The 22,505-nt window shown below is 40.9% G+C and overlaps 1 protein-coding gene across 1 annotated transcript in view; it reads right to left on the reverse strand.

Moving 5' to 3' along the window:
* The window catches only part of LOC122971978 (paired box protein Pax-2a-like), a 32,228-nt gene that overhangs the window by 5,214 nt on the left and 4,509 nt on the right, over positions 1-22,505 (reverse strand). The window contains exons 4-8 of the mRNA XM_044338753.1: positions 20,548-20,627; positions 20,313-20,432; positions 11,022-11,197; positions 8,059-8,173; positions 347-448 (exon numbers count right to left, since the gene is read on the reverse strand). Coding sequence (XP_044194688.1) covers positions 347-448; positions 8,059-8,173; positions 11,022-11,197; positions 20,313-20,432; positions 20,548-20,627 — 593 coding nt within the window. The remainder of the gene's footprint in view (positions 1-346; positions 449-8,058; positions 8,174-11,021; positions 11,198-20,312; positions 20,433-20,547; positions 20,628-22,505) is intronic.

Genomic DNA, 22,505 nt, shown 5'->3' on the forward strand with positions numbered 1-22,505 from the left:
GGCTGGTAGTGCTGTTTATCGACGGACGGTGAGAACGGCAACGCAGGGAGATAATGAGTCAATAAGGCACAGAGGAAAGTAGGAAGGAAGGGAGAGCGACTGTCCTCTCCCCTGCCTCTGATCACTTATTCAGCCTGTCTAATCCAATCATACACACAGAGGTAATATACAGATGTGTGCGCCTCTTACTCTGCAGGTCAATATCTACTGCTTCTCTGCGTAATTTGGCGCTTAAGTCTGCCCACTCTGCTTCTATAGCTGCTACATGTGTTCGTTTTGAGGGCAACGCCACGTGTTAAATAGACCCTAATGACAATGTGAAGCAGCGAAGTCGTCTCTCACTCACCAGGAACCATTCCAGCGAGCGTGGAGGTCGGGTAGCTGCCCTGGCCTGTAGGGGGAACGTGAGGAGGGTACCCGGGTAAGGTTGTGTTGGCCATGTCCCGACCTGGAGAGACAAAACAAAGCAAACAAAAACGTACATCATCAGTGCTGCTAGTTTTAAACTTTAAATTTTTACTTTCAATTTTATGGATGATGTCACTGAAAGTTAAATCCTGGAGAGGCTGCACAAAAGGTGAATTACAACTACTGAAATTTTCATAGTGATTTAAAACTGGAGGCTCCTTTCAGAGTGTTTACATTACAATATACATTACAGTATATTCTTGGTTTATTGTAGCTAATATATTGTTGTATATGAATTATTTTAATGTTGCAGCTGGTTGAGATGGAACAAATTTTACATACATTATATGCTTATATCTTAATCTTGAAAGTCACGACTAACAACTGCCAAATAAATAAAGTAAAGTAAAAAGTGCAACATTTCCTCCCACAATGTAGCGCAGTGAAAGTATAAAGTAGTACAAAAAGAAAAATACTCAAAGTATAAGTGCCTCAAAACTGCATGTAAATACAATACTTGGCTAAATGTACCTATTTACTTTTTATTTCTGCTTCAAGTGTTTCATCTCAAAATGCGAGTGAGCTCCTGTAAATGTACAACACACCACATACACAACACCATCACGCCACTGTTCACTGTAGACATCATGACTCATCACCACCACAGCGAGTCAGTCAGCACGACAACTCAGTTTGTTACTCGACCTGCCTGGGCCAAGCGTTTCACAGAATGTGGTGTCATTTAAACCTGTTACTTAACACCAGAGAGTATCAGTCTGCCTCTCATAGGTGAACTGAAAACAAGATAACCGCTGCTGCTCACATAAATGTCTCGTCATTACACTGTTGAAACTTTTCTAAATACTGTACGGCACCCTTTGCTGAATCCTATACGCCTCCTTTCTTTTCTGCTGTGGCTGTTAAGACCGAGCACGCTGGCCCCTCTGCACAGTGTCACCAGTCCGGCTGCAGATATTCAGCTCTGTAATTAAGAGTGACGGTTGGGTTGTCCTCGCTGGCCACGGGGACGTTTGGACTACGGCACGTAACCCCAATCTGTGCAGGGGCCAGGGTAGAAGAGGCCCCTGCTATATTGTAGTTGTGAGGGCCATTTGGACTCAAAGGGAAAATCATCCCCCGCTGGAGCTTTAATGAGGAACTAGTTGACAAAATGCAGCATAACACCACAAAACACCAGTTGTCCATGTCGTTGCCATTGTAAAGAAAATGCAGGAATACAGAGCAACTCCCAACCACCTCAAGAAACATGTTTATTATGATGATCCACAATAATTTAGCATTTCTCCTGCTCTTTATGCAAAAGTGTGTTACTAAGTGAATCCACTGCCTGGTGGGGTCATATTTTAATAGTTGTTGTACTTTTTTCAGTGTAGAACTGTGTGCAAGTTTTCTTTTTTCATCTCGTATATCATGAAATGCACCTTGTAGCAAAAACACTCATTTTATACTGTTAGGAAAGCTTTTTTCCCTCCATTTTTTTGGTTTTGGCAGACTGCACCACACAAAGTTCTCAGTTTAAAGTGTTTGTGACACCTCTAACTGTAAATTTCAGGCTAGTCTAGGAATACAACACTGTTGCTACAATTTACTGTACCTCCCAAGTCCAAAACACATTTATCTTACCACATATCAAAAACTGAACTGTGCTGCCAATTAGCATTGCTAATGAGAGCATAAACCACGAGCAAATTTAGATATTGATGTAAAAATCCAATTTATACACGTACAATATCATGAGAAACTTATATGTTTAATTGAGGGTGAATGAATGAGCCCTCTGGCTATTGAAGTACATGCTCCTAAAGACTGGGGAGTGAAACAGCAGGTGCCTCTGGTGGAAAGGCAGGGCGGCAGGCCTGGAGGTACACAAGACCCAGGCCAGGAGGAGGAGGAGGAGGAGGAGGAGGAGGAAGTGGGGGTTAAAGGAGTTATGGGAGTCTCGTATGGCTCTTTCTTAATGTAGGGTGATGATGGATGGAGGAGAGATACATAAAGAGGCAAAATGAGAGACACGGGAGCTCATGTGACTCGCTATATACGCCTTATACATACATTATATCCAATCACAGACATAAAGGGAAAATTCAGCCAATAAGAGAATTCATATTGTTCTATTACACTGATCTTTGACAGTAAAATCATCTACAAACACATACAAAAATACTGGAATAAGGAATTTTTTTGACATACTTTTACTTCTATACCAACACATTTCAGAAATATTGTACTTTTTACTCCAGTAAATGAATTCTACACATACAATTTGCTTTGCAGATTAAGATTTCACATACAAAACATTTGATTTTCTGATAAAATGTGGTGCACATTTATAGATTAAACTAATTAAATTAGCTCCACCTTGACTTGCTAAACCATTAAAGTGCAGTTTACAGGTTAAAGCATCAGTCATAATAATCAACTAATAATACGCTGAAAGGTGTCATTGTGCATAAAGAGTGACTTTTGACAATAAAGTGCTTTTTTTGATGATACTTCTGCACTTTTATGTACAAGAAAGAATAGTAATGAGTGTTTTTACATTGTAGTATTATTAATTTAACTTACTGATCTGAAAACCTCTTTCACCACTGGATATTCCGTCCAAAACGTTTTATTTTAGTGTGCTATTTTCACTTCACCATCAGAAAAAGTGCCCATATCTTAGTTCAGCTAAGAAGAGTTTTGTTCAATGTCACAAATTAAACTGTAAAGCTGTAAAATATTACAGAAATTACATTTGTGATCATGAGCTGTATGGAAAAGAAATGATCCAGTCTTATGTTGTACTGAACAACTGTTTTCTATTATTTGCAAGCCTCAGCGCTGGTGGCTGTATTGTATGAGACCTGGTGAGATGTGTCTTTTGGTTAAAGTGCTGCGACTCGAGGAGCTGCAGAGTTAAAGAGCTTTACAGAGAAGAGTGAGGTCATGTCGGACCTTTCATTTATAATAAGAATTAGTTAGCCACAAGCCAGTGCACATAAGTCAAAGGGAGCCGTGGGAGTACTGTAGGTGGGGGGTCCGGCAGGGGTGAGGCCATTGTGTGTCTGTGTGTGTGTGAAGACATTGGTAACTATTGTCTAACTGTCTCAGCAAACACTGACCCAATCTTTTCTTCATTATTATGGCAGCAGCTACAGCAGTTGCACATGTTTAATAAAAGTAAATACTCTTATCTCTTCATTAACTCGGTTCAGAGAGATGAAATAAATCACGAACACAAAAGATTCCTGCTTTTACTGAACATCTGGTTTCACATTCTTTAAAATATGACAAAACTGCAATGCCAGGAATGTTATTTTCACCCAGAAAATTACTTTAACTGTAACTGGAGATGAATGAATCACACTTTTTCCTCTATTTTTACACCTTCAATACAGATTCAGAGACTCTCATACACCAAATCCCATGAAGAAATGTGCAAACTTTAATGATGTTTTTCTAAAAGTTTCAAACAATTGCATGGTTGTAATTTTTTTTAACAACAGTGAAGGACTAAGGAAGAGTATTTAACGTGGATCGGTCACTACTAGACGATATTTGATCAATATTAGTCCCGATACAGTCCAGTGTATTGGATCAGGGCATCAATACAGTACTCTCAACTTAACCCTCACTAGAGACTTCAATCCTCATTCTAACCTTGAATAGCAACATTAAAACATCTGTATGTATTTTGATAAAAAAGCATTTCAATATGCAAATATACAAAAGCAAAGGACTGGATATGTTTTGTCAGAGGTTATTGTTACCCACTAAGAAATCAGCTGATAAATAAATTCAAGCATCAGTCTGAGTATTCGCTATCAACTTCAGTCTTTTTTTTTCATAATATGTTGACTCTGATAATAATAATCACAGCCTGTGTTGGATCCTGTTTTCGTTTATTCCAGGATGCAGTTGGCAGTGACTGCCAGCAGCTCTGTGACTGTTGCTTTATGTCCCCTTTAAAGCCCTCTTTCAGAGAGGCGCTGGTTGGGAGAACTCTCTGTACAGCAATGATAGCCTCATTAGCTGCTTCCTAGCCTTTGTTGTTTTTACAACAGAGATGTGTGTCCAGATTCTCATTAAAAGATGGGCTTCTTTATATTGTCTGCTTCCTCTGACAGTCCCCTTAGATTGAACGCCAGCAAATCAAGCTATTTATTTTCCTCTGCCCTCTTTTTCTTTCCCTGTGAAAATCAATTCAAAGATTTTTTGGTTTGCTGTTACAAAAGCCTGTTGATTTCTGTCTTAATTTGAGAAGTGGCTTGTAACAGTCGCTGCTGAGCTGGGAATACAGTATTTCCTGCACCTTAAATATCGTATTTTTTACAGACAAGATTGTTTCAGACTTGTGCTTTTGCAGGGATTTGACAAAAAGTACAAACTTATGAATGACAGCAAAGTATTCAAGTGACACACTACTGCTAATTTTCTTGATCTGAACCGTATAGAGTGACTGAAACATCATACAATTCAAACTTTTTTTTCCCCATTGAAAATAACTTCAGTCAACTCTTAATTACACTGTGAGAAGACAAAGATTCATGAGTTTTTATCTCATTCCGCAACAACGTGAGAAGAAATATAACGCACAGCTTTTGCATTAACATCAAGTCAGTTTCTTAAAACAAACAGAAAACCAGGGGTGACCTTCTCTTTATTTGGCACAGGAACAAAGTCATTTGTGGCTGACTCTTTTGCTTGCAAGAGTATTAAATTTAGCATGACAGGGACACCTTCATGTTTGCTACAACAACAACCAAAAATCTTTGACCTCCATTTTCTAGGCTATATGCAGAACGGGGCAATTTATCACAAGCCAAAAAATCTCAGCACCCTAATTAATTACAACTAAGTAAAGAATGTTTGGAGAGCCAAATTGCTTTAATTCCCCAAACACCGGCTGAAAGTCATTCATTATCAAATGTGTGCTCAAAGGTTAGTTTGCTTTTGTGAAGACGAAATAAGCATTAATTTCGGAGCCTGAGTTTCCCCCTGTGGGAAGACAGGCGAGCAGTTCGTCATGAGGCCACACATCACTGACGGCAGGTTCGCTGTCTGATCGTTGCTCGCTGCTCACTGCACAACGGCAGGTCTTGATACTTTCTGTGTAGTTCACCCTGAGAGCACTCACTCCATCACCTTAATTGAATGTTAAGTGCGGATAGTTGTATTTGCTGCTCAACCTTTTGTTCAGAAGAATAACAGGTAGGGATAAAGGAGCGTACGGAAGCAGCTGCTTGAAGAGGAGAAGTGTCATCAACACAGGGGCTTTAAGCCTTTGGAGGCCTCCATTAACAGGCCCAGCAGGGAATATGTTTAAAGAGTCTTCAGTATGCAATGAGTGGAGATGTGTAAAACTCCCACTGAATGCTCAAGGGAATCAGCTCAGCGCTCTGGATGGCTCTTAAGTCTGAAGCATCATCAAGGAAACAGGTGGGCTCTGACTAATTTCAGGAAATACAGAAACTCTTTATAGAAATAGTGGACAATTGGCCGTATCAAGGCCATCTCTCCATTTATTACTCAAAATACACAAAAAGTTCTGAGCTCCTCCTTCTGCTATTCATAAATTCACCCAAGGCTCACACTATTTGAATTTTAAGCAGTTCGAATGAACAAGAATAAGAAGCACTTGAGATGAAATCCATCTCTCGAAGGGAATTCATCAAAGAAATTACTTCCCATATCAACAATAGAAATTACCTCACAATATGCAATTGTCCTATCCACATATTCATGGAACCCTTTGGTGTTTTTATGGGGTAAGAGGGACTATTTAGCAGGTAATACAGCATTAATGTGGAGGAGAGGGAGAGAGAAAAAAAGCTGTTTTAATGGAAGTGGCTTCTTGCCTCTGAATTTCGATGATGTGCACAATGCCCTTAAATCCCTTTCTTATTTGAGCCTGCTTTGCAGGTACTTTTGAGCCTTAATAGGATAAGCAGAGGACACAAAAGATTTCTATCTCTCAAGTCTTTCAGTTCACTGAGAATCCCAATCTCTGGCAATGAGCACTTCATGAATCATTCATTTTTAATAGATTATGCAAATTCCAGGGCATAAAATCAACAAGATCAATAACTGCAGGCGTTTTAATTGGTGTTCGAAAACATTTTAAGGATGAACATAATCTCCAGTTCTTTCCTCCGTAAAGGCACAATTAATTTAAAATTGGATCTCAGCCTAAATACTACAGATAATTTACTACTTTTTGCATGGCTTAAAATTCCTCTGGTAGGCTTATCGCTGGCAAGTAAACTGTAATACTCAGCCATTAGAGAGACCACACACCTGAATATCACCTATTATCCACACAGGCACTGAGGGAAAACCAAGCAGAGGAGCCACTAACCAAATACTAATTACCAAGTGGAAGTCAGAGTGATGTTTGTTCATTAGTTTGACCTCTGTATGCTTTATTTCTCTGCCTCCAGTGAGCTCTACCAAAAGAAAGGACATGAAATAAACTTATTTACTGATACAAAAGTAAGTAATGTGCTTTTTTTTTCATATGCACACACACAGATGCACACACACTGATACACATACAATCCCATCTTTCTTCTTCTATATGTGTCTTTACACCTGTAAGGAGACCCTCACTGCAGAGAAAATATCCCAGGTGCAAACAAAGCTGCCTGCAGAAGCAGGCCTGCTTTCACGGGGCCATCAGTGCACAAAGGACGAACACACACCTTTCTTCTCAGGAGGCCTGCCTTACAGGGGAAATCTACCTCCCACATATTAATGAGAAAAGGGCCCTTTCTTTTCTCATAAGACTGCTTGGCTATCATTTGAGAAGGGGGGCCGGTGCAATTTTCAATCACCCTGTCCTCCCCCACGCAGAACTCGTTGCCTTTGATGGCTGCTGCATAATTATATGAATTTTAATAAAAGATCTGTATATTAATCTCAGGCCCCCGACAGTCATCATAAACTTTCAGTAAACTTAACCTTCTTCTTGGTAATAACACGGCAACAACGAAACAATATTTCAATTAGCCAGGCAGTCATTAACTGTGACAAGGAGAGGAGACAACGAGGGGTGGGGGGAGAAAGAGAGAGATAGGAGGGTGAAATAAATGATCATGGTGTTAAAGTTAGGCGGCAGAAATGCCAGAGCGTATTTACCGAGGCACATTACTCGTGCTTTGAGACACACAAACTGTCTCCCGGCGTACAAATCACAGGACCAACACAGCAGCAGCAGGCAGCCAACAAGCAGTCAGTCCTGCATGGTGGCCTTTTTTTTTTTTTTTTTTTTTTTTTTCTTTTGCGAGACCTTGCTCTGATACACAGTCATAGTTCTGATCTACTGACACCCAAAGGTCCTTGTCCAGCAGTGACTGAACAGTCACCCCCTCCCGATTATCGCCCTGCTTGCTCAGCGAAAAACCAGACGGAGGACAGCTGCTAAGCTTTTATCGTATCATCGTACCACCTTTTCAGCTCAGAGTGAAATGGTATTAAAAAAGTCTTCACACTTAACTTTTTGGTTTGCTTTTATTTTTTCAGACATTTCATTGTTTGTCAATTGCACAAGCATGCTTTGCATTATTTTTCTTTTACATTGTACAAAACCCCTCAGCTGAAGCTGTGGCCTGGCAGCATAAAGGCGTACTGTATGGCACTTGATCTTACCTACAGGGTAGCTTTGCGACACGCTGGGGCCCAGGTCTGGGTTGGCGCTAGATGATAAACTGGGCTTGACTTCGTCCAGGCTGGAATTCAGGGCAGGGAGCGAGTACTCATTAGCCTGGGAAAAGGACAGTTGAATCATTACACAACCAAACAATACCTAGATGGAAATCCTCCCTTCTCCTCCTCCATTAAGCGCTCCACACAGGCCTGTGTGAGTATAAATTTGTATGAGAGCATTGTGTGTGTGTGTGTGTGTGTGTGTGTGTGTGTGAGAGCTGCAGGGTGGCAGTTCAAGCATATCATGAATGTATTTTGGTATTGTCTGAGAGGAAGTGGGATTTTGAGATGAGTGAAAAGCCAAGGCGTCAGCTGGCCCTTTGTGCTTGACTGCAGTCCTACCCCTGACCAGCCAAGGGAGAAAGCAGTTCTGCTTTGTTACAGGCACACCATGTGGCCCTGTTTGAGAGACACCATTCACCTTTTCAAAAAAATTTTTTATTTTTTTTTAGCTTTTTTGCTTATAATTTAGAGTTTACACCACCTTTAAATTTCATTGCCTCTTATCTCTGAATAGAATCACTTGTACATCTTGCACTTTTTGTTACAGTTTAACTGTCAGAGGTTTAGCTCCTTGTGTGCGTTCAGGTTTTGTGTTAAAGGCCTAGTTCACCCAAATCACAGAAAAAAAACATATTTTCTCACTTAGCTCTTGTGGTATGAAGCCATGCAGATAATTTTGGTTTTATACGCCCAGGTTTTGAGATATCCACCTCTGAAATTTACATCTAAACTCAAGTGAATGGAATTTGTGCAAATGTGCTGCTTTAATTTTTCAAAAAACATTGAAAAAATATGATACCTGAGTTACCAGAGTACTGATCAAATCTTCAAAACTTCTTTCATGTTTTCTAACCCTAAATGAAATACAGTATACAACTGGCAAAATAGAGTGAAATCAGTAAAATTCTACTGAAAAAATAAATAAAAATCTATCTAATTTGATAGTTGAGAGTTTATCATACTCCTTGTTATGGACATGTTTCAAGAAAAGTATTGAAGTGTGGAAAAAAGCCTTATTTATCAAAAAATCTCTTTATACAGATAATATCCTGGTTCACGGCGAAGTCTGGATTATCAAGATTAACTGGGACACTGTTTCTGAAAAGAAGTGTTCCTGTTTAATTCTTTAAAACAAACATTTTCAGATTTTAGCTCCACAAATTATATTGGGGTGGTAGCTGAAATCTTAGAAGCAGACACGTAGAAACATCAGCAGATAAAACCAAATATGACTCTATGTGTAATTTGGGTGAACTGACCCCTTAATAAAACAAAACAAAACAAAAGAAAACAAATTTTATTCAATTTAAAAATAATCTCTTCCCAGCGTGTCTTTCATCATCATGTTTCCTTTTGTAAATCCGCTAAAGACACTCATGGCAGATGTTAGCAGGTTTTTTTAATGAGATGAGACTTCCGGAGTCTGAGTGTTGACAATGTTTGTCCAAAGCCCAGTGTGAGCCTGAGTGGCTCAGTGGGCCGCGCTCCCACAGGGGGACGCCTGTGACCCCACTCTTGTCTGCCACTATCACCGATAAACTCTAATTGTCTGCTACAACTGTTCACTGGCACAATGTCGGATGTTTTCCTCTATTCTCAGAGGCTTCAGACGCCAAACAGACGTTTTATCATGCAGATAAAGGGCAGGAGGGGGAAAACTGAAAAGATAGGTCTGAAAAGGATGACCAAATGGCTAGCAGAAGTGTGGGAGGGGTGAATCCATTGAGTTTTGCATCTCCAGAATGGGTTTTTAATGCCTCGCTACAGAACCCAGACACTGGCTAATAGGGCCACATTTTCCAGAGGAAAAAAAAAAAAAGAAAAAAAAAAAACGTGAGGCACCCATGAAAGGGAAAGTGCTCTGATTAATATTGCATTAAATTAAAGCTGATTTTTCTGGACTGTTCCTGGCCTCTTTTTTTTTCTTCCCCACTCTCCCCCTTTTTTAGCCTAACCCTTTTCCCTCTGCCTTTTAATACTCTCCCTGACGCTCTTTGTGATTGCAAGTCATTTCCAATTCGTTTTGGTATTGATCTTCCAGTAGAAATCAGTTTTGTAATTAGCTGCAAATTAGGCCCTCTTCTAGAGGTGAGGCCTGTCCCACTGATTTATCACCTGCGTAATTCGCCCCGATTGGAGAGAAATTAAAATGAACTCAATTAAGCGACTGCTTTTGCTTTATGGGTCCGCTTGTAGTTTTGTGGTAGAAATTAATAGTCTCTTGTTGTTTAATAGTATAATGAAAGTAAATAAAGGTTATCCATTGTAATAAACCCAGAGCTTTTAATAAGCAGTGGTTTCTGGCTGTCGTTTTGGCGTGGGGGTGGCTGTTCCCCAAATGCCTCTTAATTTTTGAAATGAGGATGGATGGCAAGCGTGGTTTTAATATCATAAGGACTCGGAGCAGGAATATATGGGGGTTGTTTGCAATGTTTCATACATCCATCTCATGAATATATATGTTACAATAAAGGCAGCTTTCAAGACTGCTTCAGTCATTTAACATCAGCATATGATACAGAAGTGGAAAATAAACAACAAAGGCAAGAAGCAGCAGTTGAATAACACAGCAAAAAATGAAGAAAAATCTAGGTATTGATTAATTTAATGTTGCCATACTGTTATTCTCAATTATAGGGGATACAAGGAATGTGTTTTTCATGACAAAATCAATAATGTGTGGGAGTTTTCCTGGTGATCCCTCCAGCATTATACATGCTGGCTTGTAATCCAGTGATCGGCCATCTCAGACGTTTGTTTAATTAGCTTTCTTCTCTGGATATGGTTTAGGAATATTTGTGACAAAGGTGTTTTTTTTATGTGTGTTAGATTCAGTATTGCATGCACAATTTGGATGTATGTGAAAAAAAAAAGCAGAGGTGATGAGTTGCGGCGCTACTAACCTGTTCGGGTTTGATATGCTCCGATGTAGGGAAGACGTCAGGGTACGAGGGGCGTTCAAAGACCCGGTCCAATGCTTCCAGCTGCTGCTGGGTAAAGGCATCTGCCCTCAGGTGTTTCCGTAAACTCTCCACACTACCCTGAGAATCACTGTTTGGGCCAGAACCATCTGAACCATCTATAAGAAGAAAGAGCAACAATCGAGACACTGACCCCGCAAGCTGGCCTTTACTTCAAGCTATGCACTTTATATTCTCCTCATGTTTTTTCTGTACCACCTCTGTGGGGGATCTTGAGGAGGACAGAAAGGGATGGAGTGCAGGTTTTTACTGCACAACTTAATGGCTGTGGTGAGCCACTGGCTACATCACACTGACATTTCCCCACACAGTATTAACACCATCATGATCTGAAAGCCCTCTGGTAATTGATGGATTACCGTCACTTGCAAATATATACATGTTGTGGCAAGCATGTGTAGTAATGAAAGCAGCAGCTAGCCCATTATAATGCCTTTTCACCCCCCCCCCCCCCCCCCCCCCCCCTTTCCTCCCCAAAACCTTACTGGTGATGAGCAGCTTTTTTTTTTAAAAGCACAATTTCCCTTTCACAATTCAATACTGCTTTCATTCTCTGCGAGTGTGCGGTTCCATTTGGAAACAGCAGCGCAGGACAAGAGGCTGAATAAAATCGTACAGTCTAGTTCAATCATCCTGCTCTCCAAACACAGAAATTTTCTCCTGACTCTTGACCTGATTACCCAACTGTTGGGAGAAGGATGCCTTAGCTTTCACCGTTGTCACTTGTGTGCGACGCTTTAAAGCCTTTACAGACCATTCTACCATACCTCCCTTTCTACCCCTTTCTACCCCCGGCCCTTCTCCAACACCCCCACCTCTCCTGGCTGCAGTGGCTGCATCTGTAGGTCTCCTCCCCGGATCCCAGAAAGCTTCAGCTCCCTTACAAATCTGTCATTCTAAATTTGCGGCAGATTATGTTCTCCCCTCAGTGGGAGAGTGGTGATATATGATATGCAAGGCCCCTATTGATTGCCTGATCTGGTGGCAAGAGGGAGCTGAAATGAACTTGAAATGAACATCATGCCTCAACTCATTGTGCGTATAATACTCTACTTAATCCCACATTTTTCTCTGCCATGGAATTCAATTGATCAATCATGTCTGTGTGATAGTACCATTTGGGAGGGTTATTGCCATTCTATTCTGCTGCTTGACCTTTTTTCACAGGCTGAGGCCAGAGGATGAACCTGACTCCTGCACAGGGAGCCGAAGGAGCTATAAAAGAGAGTGTGAGTGGGTGTGTGTCCGAGCATGTGTGAGTGTGTAACCTCAAATTGTATTGATAGCAAAAGAAAGTCATGTATCAAATAAGTTGTACTATTTATCCTATTTTGATTAAAGAAAAATGTGCATACAGAAATATTTACCCAACAGAGTATTATCTGTTGTGATTTTACCTCTTAAACATTTGATTTTACCTGTAAAATTTTCCTCGAGTTTCTTTAAATTTAGAGGGAGAGCACTTTCCACACTGCAAAGCGTATGGTTTTCACATCACACTGTGATGTGAAAACCATACGCTGAGAAAATACACCCTTTCAAAATCCATTGGATTATCTCAAACATTCGTTGTCATTACGCCACAAAGACAGTGGAGATATGTAGTCATCCAATCAAACCCAAAATGTCATATTTTTAGCTGCACCATAACATCAAATTGAAAATATTCTAGTTTTGTGCATCATTTTAAACATATTTTCCCAAAATTTGGCCAACATATTTGGTAACTTGAGAAACTTTTGGATCTTCTGAATTAAAGCTTATTTTTGACCTCAAAACATACGTTTTTCAAAGATGGACACACTGGTGCTTGCAGCAGAATTTAACAGTAAAGGATTTTGGGGAATAAGCTTATTCTCTTATGGTGCTTTCAGACAGAACACAAAGTGAGTTTTCACCTCATGTCATTTGCGCTTATTTGACTGCTGGACCATTTGTGTTTATTTGCCCCAAACAGCCAAAATACCAACTACAAGTTAGCTGTAAGCTAGCTAGCAACAGACACACCGACTGTGTCTGTCGGTGTGTTTCTGTGTGTTTGTGTTCAGCTCAGCCTCTGACTGAACTCAGAACTCAGCAGAGACTCCAGTTCCTTCTGTTATTTCCCTCCAGTCCAGCCTGATCTCACAGAAATATGTGGAATGACCACAGCCTCTTAACACATTACGTGCCACGACCATGTAATGCGGCGTTAAGAGGTCGTGGTCATTTCATGTATTTCTGTGAGATCAGATTGCTCCAGTCTCTGTCCTTTTGCCTCTTGTGTCTCTACATTATGAAGCACATTCATAAAGGCCAGGGATATGCTCAAGGTGAAACCTTTTCAACTTGTGTGGACACGTAGCCTGTTTGCATCAATTGGCCCCAATCGGGGGTAATTTGCGATGATAGATAAGAAGATCGATACCACTCTCATTCCTGTCCTTTTAATAATAAATGTTATATAATAATGAAGCTATAGTCAGAAAACAGTTAGCTTAGCATAAAGACTAAAAGCAGGAGGAAACAGCTAACGTGGCTCACTCAAAAGGTCACAAAATCCACCTATCACAGCATATTTTGTTTGTTTAATTTGTACAAAACGTCAAGTTGGGGTTTTACAGTCATCTGTTTCCCCCCGCTTCCAGTCTCTATGCTAAGAAGCTAACAGTCTCCTGGTTGAAGCTTACGACTCATCTTACTCTCGGGAAGACAGCAAATATTTCCCAAAATGTCAAACAATTCCTTTAAGAGGTTAACACAACTAATCTGTGAGTACTCAGCATGTTTTGTGCACAGCCACAGTGAAGGCCCTCACCTACTATAGCTGCTGCTTGTCACTTTATCAAATTCAGTTGTTCTCTTTGGTACCAAAGCAAATAGAGTCATTAATTACTTTCCATCAGCCGGTCGGAGCCACAACACCTGATCAATACCCCCCACCAAACACACACACACACACACACACACACACACACACACACACACACACACACACACATATCTGTCATTCACCACTGTGGAATACACTTCCCACACACAAGACAAACCATCCTGGGTCAACGCTCTTCCTCCCACTCAGACTAAGGACAGTCCCATCTGCCCTCCCTGCTACCGATTCCCACCTGTCAAATCAACCATATTTTGGTGATGAAGATGATTCTAGTGACACTTTCAATGGTAATGTAGTCATGTAATTATGCTTCCTCGAGGTGCCTAAATCAATTTTATGCATCCTCAGTCATTTTCTTACAACAGGTGAATGAGTCCTACATGAAAACACTATCATCTGCCAAAATTAGAAGAACAAAATGAGAGTATTTAGAATATTTCACATGAGAGATTTCTGTATTTGTGTTTTGTCTGCACTCAAATTGAGCAGAAAAGGGTAACGTCAGGTTTTTCTAGGCAGAAAACAGCATCCAGATTTGACAGGTTGTTGGGTTGTTTGCTCAGTATTTTGGTCAGGAAACTCCACTGTCAAAAAAAGCTGACTGTGTTAGCTTAAGAAGACTAAGTCAAAACCTAGTACAGTACACGGCTGGTGCATGAGTGTACGTCATCTGGTTGCCATCAGACATGGACATTGCCTGCATTTTTAAGATGTTTTGTTTTTATGTAAGTTAACTTAATAATGTGACATATTAACAGTCCAACAGTGAAAATTACAACAGCTTAATCTCAACCATTGCTGTCAGTTGGTGCAAAATGCATTCTGTGTAACTTCGGCTGACAAATGGTGTAACTTCATCACTCAGTCAGTCAGTCAGTGAGTGACTCGGTGACGGACAGACGCAGTTATAGGGCTGGCCCTGTTGTTGTGGTCCAGCTAAAAATTTAAACTTTCTAGGTTTGTGGGCTAAGACATCACCGTGGGCTTTGAGAAACCCTAACATTTTAGAGACTAAACAGTTAATCGAGAAAATAACCGGCAGATTAATCAATGATGAAAATAATTATTAGCTGCAGACCCAAACCTCACTCACACAGTCTTGAAGGAGTAGATTAGCTGTGTTTTTGAGTGTTAAACTGTTATTATTTTTTTTAAGAAAAATTAAATGTTACAGAGAAATACTTTAGATTAGATTCAGATTTAGAAAAAGTTTTCACGTGCAAGTGTCTTATTGTCACTACAAGAAGCGAGATCCATTATTTGGACATTTCCTAATCTGCTCGTGATGCAGCAGTGATACTAATCTTTGACCACAGTGGCTTTGTCAGTGCGTCGCATGCTTGTCCCGCTCTGTGGTCGTTTATTGATCATCTCTTGAGTTGAGTGTATTCATCTTGACATCAGTCTGTATTAACACTCCGGTAACGAGGGAGCAGCCTCTATCAGATCAGATAACCAGCTCTAGAGAGCAGACTCCTCTCTGCGGGTTTGGCACCCAGAGGTTGCGACCCCTAGCAGGAGGCTTTAGCCAACGCAACTCTGAGGCTGGGAGTGAGTCCGAGTGACTGCCCGCCAAACAAAAACAGAACAATTATCATAATGAAGTGCAGATTGGCTATGAAAAGTCGTTTTTCCGAAAGACTGACTCTAACAGAGGAAAAGAATGATTTCAGAATGAAAGTTTAAACTCTTTCACACAATTAAATTTGAGTTTCCGAGTTCTTGTTAGAGGCACAGGGAGGTTAGCTGGCACCTTGAGGTCATGAAAGCCCCCCTCAGATGAGTGAGCTTATCCCCACTGTCTACTCCTTGTTTAAATAACATGTCAGCATATATACGCTCTCGATCCCCTAACACATTGTTACGTAGTTCGCGATAATACACCTCTATAATTTCCCGCCTGGTTCAATTCTTGGCTAAATGAGATCAAATTAAAACTCATTTGCATCAAATTGGATGAACTCAGCTGCATTTTGTTTTTTCTAATTGAATGTTTTGATTATGTCAGCATGAATGAAATACTGTCTTTGGGATATAATATGTTTGTTCTGCATCACCAAAGATCTGTGATTACTGTTGAATCAAATAGATTAGCTGATCGACGGAAAATTAACAATTTTGATAATCGATTATTTTTAATTTTCTTCCTAATTCTCTGTTGGCAGCTTCTCAAACGTAAGAATTTGCTGCTTTTCTCCGTTTTATACCATTGTAAATGGAATATATTTGAGTTTTGGACTGTTGGTCCACCATTGTGATCTAGGGAACTGGCATTTTTCACTTTCTTCTGACATTTCCTAAACCAAACATTTAAATATTTAATAATTTGCAGTTTCAAATATAATGAAAACAGGGCTGCCAACTTTTGACTTCAGCTAGGAGTGAGATTCGTTGCCATGGGGGGGTTAGGGTTAGGGTTGGGGTTGGGGGGGTGTACATGTTTTTGTTCATAATAAAATGAGCATTATTCATGGTAAATTGACCCACTTGACCTCTCTGGCCTTGTTTAACACTGCAATGCTGCAATAACTTTACTAACGTCGCTCTATGTAGGCCAGCCTACCCGAAAAATAGAAAAATAACCAGAAAATAATCTGATTAATCCTTATATTCAGAAGAGAAAAGTGTGGAAAGGCGTTAAGCAACATTGCTTACTGTTGGTGCTGTTTGCTGTGATGTTCTCGAGCTTTTAAAGGCTTTATCAATCTAATTTGGAGGTTGCACTTAGGTGCTGACATTTCGCTTCGCTCTGAGTTCCTGTGTTGATTCTTCCTCTCCTCCAAAACAGATGCTGAGACACAGAGCAGGGTGTGACGCAGGCCCGCTCCATCACTCATCTCCACACACGGTTCAGTCCTCATGACGCTCAGAGATGAGAAATAATTAATTCAACAGCTACTGAAGCACAGAATCACATCCATTCTGACTGCCACTGGCTATTGTTGTTGGCTTTTGAAATATATGATGATCATCTTATCATGAAATTTCTCTCTTGGTATTTCTCTCATAAATCAAGAAGAAAGACTGACACAAAGCAGAAAGCGCTCAGAATGGCTGAAATTAAGAATCAACTGCAGGTCTGATTGTGCAATTTGTTGGCCAGTCTGAAAGGACGTGTGATATGACTTTGAAAGACCGGACACACTTCATGGGTTTATCATTCTGTCCATTGGACACTGCATGTTCTCAACAGACCTTCAAACTGTCTGCTCAGGTCAATGCAACGTGAACAAAAACATCCATGAAAGCAAATTTGTACTTAAACATCAGATTCTGTATGAATTTTTTTTTTATTTCACCCCAAAGAGAAGCAGCTCAAGCTTCTCCTTTGTCTTTTCTGAAGCCTACAGTGTCAGAGGCAGTGGGGGTGGTGGAGTTGGGATGCAGGGAGTGAGGCGGGTGGTGGTGGGGTACTTGGATGTTAATCTGTGAGGTAATAGCTTTTCTCTGCAGAATTGCAAATTCTAATATATGTCACTTTGTAAAACGTGTGGACAGCCGTGGTCACCAAAGACACCATCTCCAGGGGTCTCTCTCTCCCGCTCTCTCCCCCCACTCTGTCCGTCCGCAACAATGGCTGCCAAGTGTAACATGCTACTTTTAATTTGCAATAACACGTGACAATAGCAGATTAATGGGTCTTATGACACCTGTGTCCCTGAAGCTCCTCTTGCCGAGACCCAGTGTACATAACGTGTGTCACACTACATTATCTCTACATCCCTCCTGTAATGGGGACCTTTTTTTAAGGGCACTGCTGACTTGGAAACTTAGGAGCTGTCTGCTCGCTTGGCAGAGAGCCACAGCTACTGCCTAAAACAAATACTCTGGGCTACACAGCCAATCCATTTCACCGCAGCTTGTGTTGCACACCGCCTCCCCTCCCCTAACCCTTCCCCTCCTTTCCTTCCCTTCCCTTCGCTCATTTTTGTTCATGTTTTCAACCCTTGATAATGACTGCTTGTGCCATAATCATCATGAGGCTTACCAAGTTAAATAGGGCTCAGGCAAGCCACTGTGCTGTGAGGAAATTTAATCCAGGCATTAAGTGACTATAGACTACTGCCTACTGAGCAAAGCAAAATATGTCTGAATAGCAAACGAGGCAACACTGAAACACAGACTTTAGGTGAAGAAATAAGCAGTTTGAGACAAACAGGACCGCGACGGTTAGCACAAGCATGTTTCTTACTGAAAAACTGTTTGATTTCAGAGCAAGACCGTAACCAGGATTTAAAATCATCAATCCTACATATGATGTTGGTGGATGACTGGTTTTGCTAGAAAAACAACAGTTATTCAGTACTATTTGATCATTTCCAGACAAAAAGCGACAAAACGCCTTATTTTTGTTAGTATTTTTTATGTAAAGCAAAGAAAGAATGCCACTTTAAACAGTTGATGGTGAAGTTCAATACACACTTATAATTTTTTTGGCCAAATATAGAATCTGGGATGATTTTCTTTCAACAATACACCCCCCAAAAATAGTAATACATGGTTATATAGGGCCATATTTACCACAGGTTATGACATACTGGAGCTGTGGCCTCAATTTCATATAAAACCACTCACTATTTTCTTGATGACACTCCATTTCTACCAAACTTATGGTTGCAAAGGTTACAAAACACAAAATACAGAGGACATAAGCTAGGTCTCCTCAGTTTTCAGGGACACTTCAGCCACTTCAGTTGCTTACTATTTTTTTTTTTTAATTCGGGTTTGTTTTTCGGTACACTTTCAGAGACGACAGCAACAGGACAATAGTGTCCACAGGGTAACATGGTATGTAATATACTATTCTTACAAACTGTGGCTCGAGGCGAGACATTGCTTTGTCGGCCGTGTGTGTGTGTGTGTGCAGCCAAGGCCTGGGGTTTATGTTTTGGAAAGATAAAGTATCCCTGACCCTGTGGTTCCAGGTAGGCACCAGGAGGTTCAGAGAGTATATAAGAACCACAGCTCCCCCCCCCCCGCCCCCTCCTGTCACCCTCAGTACTAGTCCTACCCTGTCGCAAACACACACATGAGCGCACACATCCACACACACACACACACACAGCTTTCTTCTCTTTTATCGTAATGCTAGCCGAGCACCTAAATCACAGAAATGGCAGCACATCAGGGGAATCATTTGAGACTGAATAGCCGTAGAAACATGGCGCTGTCACCTGGAAGACCTCCACAAAACAGGCCAGCTCTCCTTCTTACACACGCACACACATACCTTATTCCTCTCCATGCCCTTTAATACCTCTTTGCCCTTCAGCAGCAATCTGCATAGAAATGTGTGCATTCTATCATTCAGTGACTAGACATTACACCCTGGCTAATATGAGAGGTCCTCGAACGACTGAAAATGAACCCTTGAAAATACCAGACGTTTGCATTATGCCCTCGCGATTGCATCTCTTACAGGGAAAGACTTGATTATGTCATTTGCCATGTCCACGTCATGCTGGTTTTTATATCTTTGCCAGGAAATCTACCTCTGACAGGTCATTAGTCATCCCTCCCTCCCTGCACGCACATAAAACATCAATTCCACTCAATATCCCGCAAACCCCCGCGCTTCTCAACAAACGCCAGAACAAAGAAGACGCTATGTAAACTGCTGCCGTGCTCTGATTAGCTCTCATTCCAGAGCACTGCAGAAATAAGGCACTCATTCCCCACCCTGTTTGAGATAACTGCCCCTTTTCAGCAGCCACATCATCCCTCCGTACCCGAACACGCCTCGTAACATGAGTGCATCTGTTTAGCTATTCTCATCAGCTGCTTATGTAGTGACATTAAGGAAGCCTATTGCTTACAGAACCAATAATCTATATCGCCTCAGGCCCCGTTATATCCACTAACCTACTACTTCAGCAGCAGAAGTGGAGGCACTTTTGTTAAAGAAAAAAAAAAAAAGAAGCCCTTCACAGAGCTATAGAGGCTTTCTTGACTGACCTGGGTGGTTGGCTACATCATCTTGACATGTAATTATCTAAAGCCCTTTAATCACTTCCATAAAGATTAATTGCAGGAGACAACAGCGGAGGTCGTGTCTTCAAATCAAAAGACTCCTTGGCAGATTGACACAGCAGTGTAACAGAGTTCAGACTTAGGTGTTTTATAAGGGTCATCTACTGGAACAGAAGCAGGTTTTAATGCTGTAATTGCAAGTTCAGCAAAGTGGGTTTTATAGCATAAAGCCGCAAGGAATGCTACTTGCTTTTTAGGTTTTTTTCCCCCGTGATTTTAGGTATTTTCTTGCATGCTACCATGCCTAATCCTGCGCTGAGGTTGTTGTTTTTTTTTTTTTTGTTTTCCTCATAAAAGAAAAATTCTCTTACCTTCATCTCTTTTCCTCTTTTCACCGTTGGATCGTGGGATACCCAGAATCCCATTGATGGAGTAGGACCCTGCAGGGTCGTTGGAGGCGCTGGTTACAGGCGGCGAGGCTGTGCTTGGTACTAGGAAAAAAGAAGCAAAAACATTAACAGCCAGCTTATATTCATGTATGTTCTCTATGTGCTGCGATTCCATATAACATTCAGCTGATGCTGATGCGGTGAGCTGCGGTTTTACCTATGGTATGGCCTGTTGTCGACAGGGATGTCCCATCAGGAGATGGATGGAAAGGCTGCTGGACTTTTGTTCGGATGATCCTGAGAAACAAAGGAGAGGCAGGTGTCATCGGCACTTTTCTAGGAATGTCTTCTCTTTGCTGGAGATTTCCAAACGACCCCTGTTTGAGCGTGATCGCAGCTGCTATGGAGATACTGCGTGATTAAGATATCAAATGTAACTCATACGCAAGAAGGGATCTGATCGGTGGTTCTGCCTTAAAGGTGAGGTCTGGAGAAAAGTCTTCATTGCACTTTTGGTCTGAGTGATCTTGCAAACAAAGCATGAAATCACATCAATTCACCTCAATGATCAGCTTCACTGACTCTACCTGGCCCACACTAATCAGCTCCCTCTCTCTCCCTCTCTCTCTCTCTCTCTCTCTCTCCCCCCACTGTGGAGGTGGTTTCACGGGGGCCGAATCGCAGTAGTAGCCCTTTGCTTCCCAGATCAAACATCTCTGTAGAACCAGCAACCCCCCATGTGCCAATGCGGATGAGGTTGTATTGATCGGGGCTTGGGGAGAAAAAGTTGGGGATTAGTCACACGGGCAAACAGATGCAAATAGAAAGCTATAAATTACATGTGACAGGAAAGCAATAGTTCCTTATTGCCTTGCACAAGCTTACGCCAGCATTAGATTCCTTTAATCTGAATGGCACTTGGGGAGAAAGGGAGCTGTCACAATAATTTGTAAACTTTAAAACTATTCATCATGTATGCCATGAGAGCTATTTTAGAGCACAAGCGAAAGAGGTCGAGTGAGGACCACAGAGCCTTTTCAGGTTGATTTCCGAGCCCAGTTTGTTCCTTTATTCTTATTTATTTGCTTGTTATCTTTCCGTAGAATGAAAATATTCACTCGCTTAGATAAAACCGCACAATATAGAACCACAGATTATGATTTCAAACCAAAAAAAAATACAGCTCTCCTTTTGTTTTCGTCCTCCACATTATCTAGAAACAGATCAAATGATTTGGATATTGATGTTACTGTGGGTGCCAGAAGAATTTAGAGGAATAAATCCAACACTGTCAAAAAAAAAAAAAAAAGAAAAACTCCCCTTGGAGGCAAAGCTACCTAACAACAAGACTTTCCAGAGAGCGCATATTGATGTTTTAATTTTTTTCACTTCTCCCCATAACAGTTATTCGACCCCTTGACTTGTGTGTGCTACATAAATTCAAAGACTTTATTTGGTATCCATGTTCTTGATATTGAATAAGCAATTTGGGAGAATGAATTAATGACCTGGCTGTTGCTGAAAATCCCCCGAAGAAATATTAAAATTGCTTTACTTCTGAATCAATAATATCGAACGCCATTGAGGACCCTTTTTTTTTTTTTTTTTTTATGTCTACCAGCAGCGTAGCGTTACTTGTTGGTTGTGGTGGCCCAGACTCGTAGTACAACACTATCTCTGTAGCGTTTAATAATGCATGCAGGGGAAAGGTGTTTAAATAGAGCATCCTCTTTTGTCAACAGTCCTGAGGTCAGACTGTCTGCCACAGAAACCCACGACTGGCCACAGTCAGAACCATCCGACTGGAAAAGACTTCGGCTCCAGTCTTTTTTTTTCTTTTTTTTTCTTCCCTCCCATTGTCTTAACTGGGAAAGCCCCATTTAAGCACATGGAGTGAAAACTTCTCTTGTCATTTATTTTAAACAACTTGAGGCACTATCAGATGATCTGGAACCAGGCTTGATTGTGAATGAAGCACTAAAGATGTTTTCATTGATTTCTGCAGACTGCTCCTTTTACAAACTCAACCATATATTGAAATATTTAGCAGGAGCTAAATCAAAACAAATGTGTGTGTCCTCTCACTTGTGTGTGTGTGTGTGTGTGCTCTATTGTGTGTGTGTGTGTGTGTGTGTGTGTGGCACTGGAGCGAAAACGCATTGAAATCTTACATTT

The sequence above is a fragment of the Thunnus albacares genome, chromosome 20, assembly GCF_914725855.1.
Source record: "Thunnus albacares chromosome 20, fThuAlb1.1, whole genome shotgun sequence".
NCBI lineage: Eukaryota > Metazoa > Chordata > Actinopteri > Scombriformes > Scombridae > Thunnus > Thunnus albacares.